The 8317-nt window shown below is 37.8% G+C and overlaps 1 protein-coding gene across 1 annotated transcript; it reads left to right on the top strand.

The window, feature by feature from the left end:
• LOC109244322 (NAC transcription factor 29) lies at window positions 5543–7611 on the top strand. The gene is made up of 3 exons (XM_019411386.1): window positions 5543–6099; window positions 6194–6474; window positions 6985–7611. Exons 1-3 carry the CDS (start codon window positions 5931–5933, stop codon window positions 7369–7371), a joined length of 837 nt encoding a protein of 278 aa, XP_019266931.1. The 5' UTR covers window positions 5543–5930; the 3' UTR covers window positions 7372–7611.

Here is an 8317-nt window from a genome sequence, read left to right as displayed (position 1 = left end):
AGCGACAGCCTGTGTACGAGCAAGAAGGGCATAGTATCTGGCCTGGCCTCCCTCTCTAAGGCTACCTCTACCTCCCCGGCCTCCACCTTAAGCTGGCTAAGCAGGTGGAGTAGCAGTTGGTGTTGGAATCATGGCCTGACGACCCGGTGGGGCACGCGGTGCCTGAGAAGTCGGTGGAGGTGCACCCCTATTAAGTCTGGGGAAAATCCTCACCACATGGCGAGTGTCTCCACACTCAAAACAACCTCGCTGATAACGTGGCTGTGGGAACTATGCGGTACTGGTACTCTGAGACCCATGGTCGCCTGAAACACTGTGTAAAGCCTGAAATGCAAATTGAATTGGTTGACACACAAAACCTCTACAATACCGTACCCTGCATCCAATATAAGGAACAGTGGATCTCTCCGGTCTATGAGGTCTCCTCTCCTCCCTATACTCTCTCTCCTGACATCGTCTGTCCTCTCTCTCCTGGACCCTCTTGTCCTCTACCCGGCGAGCGATCCCTACCACCTGCTGAAATGGGACCACAATTTGTGTCTCCATGATACTTGGAACCTGACCAACGTGAACTCACTGCTCTAGAGTGTGGGAGGCGGGTATGGCTCTGAAGTAGCTGGTATAACTGGAATCAACCCCGCAAGAAGTAGGCGAGTACGACTCTAGCGGCGGTGCGCACTACTCGTCGGCCTCTGCCTCTGTCTCTGCCTCTAGCGACACCTGCTCCGGGAGCAGTGTCATCGATAACTATAGTTCATTTCCTCACCATCTACGAGAGAATGAAAATGATAAATATTCAAACTCCGAGATTAATAAGCTCGCACGATAGGGATGAAAGAAACGTAACTTTCCTAACAATTTCATAGCCTCTCGAAGATAAGTACAGATGTCCCCGTACTGATCCATGAGACTCTAATAAACCGGCTTGTGATTCACGACTCCTATGAACCTAGAGCTCTGATACCAACTTGTCACGATCCAAGTTCTCCCTCTATGAACCGTCGTGACGGCACCTAGTCTCTATGACTAGGTAAGCCTAACATTTGCGAAAAATAAAACAAAAACATAAAAGCTAAGGACTAACAGATAAATTTTTAACAAGAAATTAAGATGCCGCTCGGCATATACAATAACCACTCTTGAAGTGTACATAAACTCTCCCAAAACCCGGAATATCGCAAGTCACAAACTACAGAAAGAAAAAAATATTTCTACACTCTAGAATCTATCAAAAGGAAACGCAAGAACTATTTGACACGGGGAAGAGTAGATAGGGACTCCGAGGTCTGCGGACGCAACAGATATACCTTGAAGTCTCTACAGCTGGCTTGCCTCACTGATAACACGGCTGAAAAGCGGTACCTGGATCTGCACACGAAAAACATGTGCATGAAAGGGCATGAGTACACCACAACGGTACCCAGTAAGTGCCAAGCCTAACCTCGGCCGAGTATTGACGAGATCAGGTTAGGGCCCTACTGGTATGAATATAATGAAATAAGACAGAATGAAATATCACAGTCAAAATAAATACGGAAATCTAACAGGAATAGAATCTTAGAAAGACAACAGCTCAGAACAAAGAAATAAAAACAACGAGATCTCCCAGGATACCATCCCGTAGTCCCAAACGTAAATATGCAGGGGGATCTACCGGAATACCGCTCCGTAGTCCCATATGCAGAATAGGGGGATCTACCGAAATATCGTTCCGTAGTCCCAAAGTAAATATGCAGTGCAGGGGGATCTACTGGAATACCGTTCCGTAGTCCCAAAGTAAATATGCAGCTCAAACAATACAAATACAACTACAACACGGAATCCTATAATTAAGACTATGTACGAGTCAAGGAAGAAGCCGGAAATTCACTAAACATTCTGCACAGAGTTCAGATAAGCAGTTAAGACACGTAGACATGTTGTTCTAAACTAAACAGGGTAACTACGTATGCTAGTGTAATTTAGTTAAAGGGAAGCAGGTATTTTACTTAATGAAAACGGAGTTTTGCAACAAGTAGCTCATGTACGCACTCGTCACCTCACATACACGGCGCTCACACCAAATCCTAAGGAGAGTTCCCACACACAAGGTTAGGAAAGCCACTTACCTCGAACCAAGCTCAAATCAATCTGTCACAATGCCTTTCCCACGAATATCCGGCTCCGAGTAGCCCAAATCTAGCCAAAATCAATGACATAACATAAAAATAACTACAAGAACTAATCTAGCTAACAAAATCAAAGCTAACGCAAGAAATTGGAAAATCGCCCAAAAAGCCTTTCCGGGACCCAAAAAGCCTCCCCGGGACCACCTCTCGGAATCGGGTAAAAGTCATAAATTACGAACACCCATTCACTCACAAGTCTAACCACACCAAATTTACTCAAATCCGATACCAAAATCTCGATCAAAACTCCAAAATTCGGCCTAAGAACTTTTCTCAAATTTTCCCTAATTTCTCACCCAAATTCCTTAATTAAATGATGAAATCAACTATAGATTAATGGAATACAACCAAAAATGAGTTAGGATTCATTACCCAATAGCTTTCTCTAAAAATCCTTCAATTTATCCCATAAATCCAAGCTCTCAAAATCAAATGGTGAAAAATGAATAAACCCTCGGAATCCTCTCTTTTCTGCCCAGCAAACTCGCTTCTGCGAGCCTTCAACCGCACCTGCGGAAATTCCATCGCAGGTGTGGAAATTAATTAAGGGACCTGGGACCGCTTCTGCGAGAAGGTGGCTGCACCTGCGCGTGTGCACCTGCGAAAAATGGTCTGTTTCTGCGGTCACTCTTCGCACCTACGCTCCAGGGTCGCATGTGCGGGCATCGCAGATACCGAATATTACCTCGCACCAGCGATCCCTGAGCTCCTCCTTCCAAATCGCTTATGCGCCTGAGCTTCGGCATGTGCGAGTCCGCACCTGCGGTCCCCCAACCACGGATGCGAAAACGCCAGCAACCAGAAATCTTCGGCAATTGCATAAGTCCAAATTCCAAACCGTTGTGCATCCGAAACACACCCGAGGAAACCGAGACCTCAACCAAACATACCAACCAATCCTAAAACACCATACGAACTTAATCGAGCCCTCAAATCACATCGAACAACGCTGAAAACATAGATCACCCTCCAATCCAAACTTAATGAGCTTGAAACTTCAAATTTCCACAACCGATGCCGAAACCTATCAAACCACGTTCGAATGACCTCAAATTTTGCACACAGGTCAATCAACATTACGGACCTACTCCAACTTCTAGAATCGGATTTCGACCCCGATATAAAATATTCCACTATCGGGCCAAATCTTCAAAAATTTAACTTTCGTCATTTCAAGCCTAAATAAGCTACGGACCTCCAAAATACAATCCGGACACGTCCCTAAGCCCAAAATCATCTAACGGAGCTAATGGAATCGACGGAACTCCATTCCGGAGTCGTCTTCACACAGTTCCGACTACAGTCCAAATCCTAAGACTTAAGCTTCCATTTAGGGACTAAGTGTCCCAAACACTTCCAAAAACCAAAATGAAACCTCCCGGTAAGTCACAATAGCAGAAATAGATATGGGGAAGGCAGTTAATAGGGGATCGGGCTCTAATTCTCAAAACGACCGGCCGGGTCGTTACATAATAGTAATAATAATGTCATTAATTTGAGGGTAGGATTTCATCCAATTTAAAACATTTTTATCATCCATTCACTATAGCTGTCAATATGGGCTTGGTCCGTTGGGCTTGCCTGATCCAACCTGTGATTTAATAAGGTTGGGCTCATGAGGCTTGACCGAGGCCGTGCCGGCCTGGCCCATGGGCTTAATAATGTATTTAATTAAAATGTAAGGATTTAAAAATAACAAGAAGAGTAGCCCAATTTCAAACTAGTAATATTTTTTATGTGAATATAAATATTTTTTGTTCATAAATTTTAGTTATTTCTTAATATTCTAACTAATTAATATTGTATATTATTATAGATTTAGATAAACATGAAGATGTTAAGAAATCTTTGTTTCAAAAGAGGATTCAGATGTGCTAGATGAAAATTTGTTTGTGTTGGATATGCCATGAGCACCTTGGAAATATTTTTGAGTAGTTTGTTTTTAATAAATGAATATTGTCCTTATTTTTTGTGTTTTATAGTAATCTATTGGAACAATGTCAAAAATTATTATAAGTTTTGCAGAAGCTTTCTATCCAACAAATACAATTTTGTGACTTAAATTAAAAAAATACAAAATAATATTTAGAAATAGTAGGTCGGCCTTTGTGGCCCGTGACCCACGTAGAGTTGGGTTCGGTTAACTATTTTAGGGCTCATCGAAACAATGGGACAGTCCAATCCAGCCCGTCAAATATCAAAGCCCGTGTGGGCTGGGCCAGCCCGTATTGACAACTCTACCATCACCCACAAAACTTGGAATGAAGGAATTTTTTTATTATTAATCTCTCTGAAAGCTCTCTACAATTCTCACAAATCTCCACACATAAATAAGTTATCAATACCACTATTTATAATAGTATGAAACCTATTTCAACTAGAAACATGAAAATATATTCCTATATTTATTCTAACTGCCAATCCTATTTAGACATGAATTAAATAAACTAAATCCTAAATAACTATGATTTCCTACTACAACCTTACTTTAAATTAGTTTTCCAACATACAAAAAAAATTACTTTTCGTGATTGTGTTTTTGAACAATCAAAGACATACTGTGCTTATGTATTTTTGTTTTCTTAAACATGAATGGAACAACATATATAAATTGGCTAAGATATACGACAAGTACCTCATAAATCATGTACAGATACTGTTTTCAAGTCACTTTCTTTAATACATACAATGAATCTCTACTATCGCCAAGTGCGCATAACTTTGATAAAAAAGGTTCTTGTATTTTTCAAGAGACACTTTTTTCTCCTTTTAGAAAGGAACAAAAGAAAAAAATGTAGTGGGGCTCTAATTTAGTTATGCAACAACTCAAATGATATTCTCTCTAGCTATTACCTGACGCGGTTCCATTCATCCAATAAAGATGTTGATTTGACGAAAATATCGGAATTCTATAACACCAAAAGTCCAAAATTCTTGTAAGTTGTTGTCCTCATAAAATTATATTGAATCTCGAAACTTAATCACTGGATGAGGATAATTTTTTAATATTAATGGTGGAGTTCGAGACAGTTTGTGCACAGGTTAGTCCATCGAGTACTTGCGACCTTCTATCAATACAGATACTGAAAATTTTATACCAAGTTAGGATCAGAAATTGAACCCTAATCTTACGTGATTTTCACCATCTTCACTAACGCTAGGCCACATCCTTGCATGTAAGATCAGGACTACAATTTCTTGCGAGGAATTTTATTTATTTTTTATTTATTATTTATTTTTGATACTCAATATTGAAAAAGCCATGGAGTGAGAGTTTGTTAAAGTAGCACAAACAAGAAAAAAGATAAGACTAAGGATTTCCTTTCCCCTCCCCTCTACCTTCCTCGATGCCCATAGATATGTTATCCATTGGAGGAAGAAACAATAATAGGAAATTATTTAAAGTAATATACCTAACCTGCAAGTATGGTTTGGATTACCCATAATACGAGGTATGCAAGTCAAAAACGACCAATCAAATTAGCAACAAGACAAGAAAAATATAAACCAAGAATAAATTGCCAACCTTCTCCTTTCAAACATTTCAAACACTCTCATTTCTCAATAGTTTCCTCTTACATAGAATCAAATTCCCTCTTCCCTCCATACACGAACCCTACTTTTCAATACCTTTCTTAGCTTACAAAAACGAATTTGAAAAGGGTTTTTGTTCTATTCCATATATCATACAATATATATATATATATATATATATTTCTCCCTTCTATTTATTTCCTTGACCATTTTTAAAAATTTTAAAAAATGGTTGGGAAAAATAACTCCGAGCAGCTTCCTCCTGGATTTAGGTTCCATCCTACTGATGAAGAATTAATCATGTATTATCTTCGTAATCAAGCTACCTCGAGGCGTTGTCCTGTTTCAATCATCCCCGAAGTTGATGTCTATAAGTTTGATCCCTGGGAATTGCCTGGTTAGTATATTCGTAAAATCGCGTTTTATTCAAAAAATTAATTTTTTAGTTGATTTTTAAGTATTGAATTAATTTTTTTATGAAATTAATGCAGAGAAAGCTGAATTTGGAGAAAGGGAATGGTACTTCTTCACCCCTCGTGATAGGAAATACCCAAATGGAGTTAGGCCAAATAGAGCAGCTGTATCAGGTTATTGGAAGGCTACAGGCACAGATAAAGCAATATATAGTGGATCAAAATATGTTGGTATTAAAAAGGCTCTTGTTTTCTATAAAGGAAGGCCACCTAAGGGTATTAAGACTGATTGGATCATGCATGAATATCGATTAAGTGAATCCAGGTCTCAACCAATCAGGCCAAATGGCTCCATGAGGGTAAGACTTGGATTCTTGGAATTGTTTTCTACTATAGTTTGTTTACTATGTTAGCGTAGATGTTTTTACACTATCAGATCATTTTAAAAGGTATTTACATGTAATAATCTATATTATTGAAAATATGGCAAGTAACTTTCTAGAATATGTTAAGTCGTACTCGTGTAAAAATTTCACTATAATATATGGCAGTATTCTACCATATATTATACCTCTTTGTTTCAGTTTATGTGAACCTATTTCCTTTTTTGTCCATTCCAAAAAGAATGACCCCTTTCTAAATTTGGTAACAATGTTGCTTAAACTTACAATTCTACCCTTAATGAGAAGATTTTATAACCACACAGATACTCTGGACCCCTTTTTGACTTGTTTAGGATCACAAATTCCAAAAGTTTTCATTTTTTCTTAAACTCCGTGCCCAGTCAAACAGGTTCACATAAGTTGGAACGGAGGGAGTAAGAGTTTTTGTCATGACTAAAAGTTTAATTTTTTCGCCGTTTTTTTCAGTTGGATGATTGGGTGCTTTGTAGAATTTATAAGAAGAAGAATTTGGGAAGAGCTATGGAGATGATGAAAGTTGAAGAAGAGACACATCAGCCTGAAATATTGAGTACTAATCCTGTAGAAATAGTTGCTGCTACTGGACCACAGACATTGAAATTGCCAAGGACTTGTTCACTATCTCATCTATTGGAAATAGATTATTTTGGATCAATTTCACAACTATTTGATGACAATTCATACAATGCTAACAACCAAAACACAATGACCAATATTAATATTGGAAATGTGCCTCATCATGCCATGGAGCAATTGTCACACCAGTACATGGCTAGTACCAACGTTAATGGAAATGTGCCAATTTTTGTGAATCCAGCCTTTCAATTCCAGTGACAATTGATACTTCGCGATGGATTTCAAGAATGAAGATGGTGAAAAGCAACAATTACTATTGGGGTCAGTTACTAGTATTATTTCAAGAATTGTAATATATAGATGTGATTTAAAGGTCAAGGAAATTATCTGACAGTGTGTGATTGGTACCATTTTCAAGAAATCTCCGTAGACCATAAAAAGAAAAATAAAAGATTGTTGTATACTTGTATTACTATAGAATAGTATTATTTTGCAGCACGTGTTTGGCAAATAACTAATTAATTTTCTTAAACCTTTCGTTTCCATTTTTAGCAAAGAAAATGTCAATTTGGTGGGTAGATGATTGACTATACTCTCCAAATTAACATCATTATTTTCCTCAGTTCATTAAACTACCTAATTCAAGATAAGCTTTGCAAATCCGTGATTATATATTATATAACTAATAGAGATATACAACTTTTTAGTATGTTTAACAATAATCGATATCTTCAGATCTAATAGTAACTATGATAATAATACTCCATCTGTTTCAATTTACTTGAACCTATTTCCTTTTTAGTCCGTACAAAAAAAATGACCCCTTTTCCTTTTTGGAAATAATTTACTTTTATATAATTTATAGCCACACAAAATATATGTGCCTTACTTTACACCACAAGTTCAAAAGTCTTTTCTCTTTAATTAAACTTTGTGCGCAGTCAAATAAGTTCACATATATTAAAACGGAGGGAGTAACGATTATACTTTATAGATGACCACAATTCCTCAATATCTTGTTGTATTGATTGTTTCAAGAAAGATGGGAGATAAAGTAAGGAAATAACTTCCCTTTCAAAAAAAAAAAAAAAAAAAGGAATATGAGTGTGGCCTAACCGTAATGAAATGCGGCAAAAATTATAGGAGAGGAGGATTTAAATCCCAAAAGAATAATATTAAATTGCACCGATATTTTAATTGAAGG

Source organism: Nicotiana attenuata, chromosome 2 (assembly GCF_001879085.1).
Source record: "Nicotiana attenuata strain UT chromosome 2, NIATTr2, whole genome shotgun sequence".
Classification (NCBI taxonomy): Eukaryota; Viridiplantae; Streptophyta; class Magnoliopsida; order Solanales; family Solanaceae; genus Nicotiana; species Nicotiana attenuata.
The sequence above is the reverse complement of the archived record's forward strand: the minus strand, read 5'-3'. Positions and strand labels throughout refer to the sequence as shown.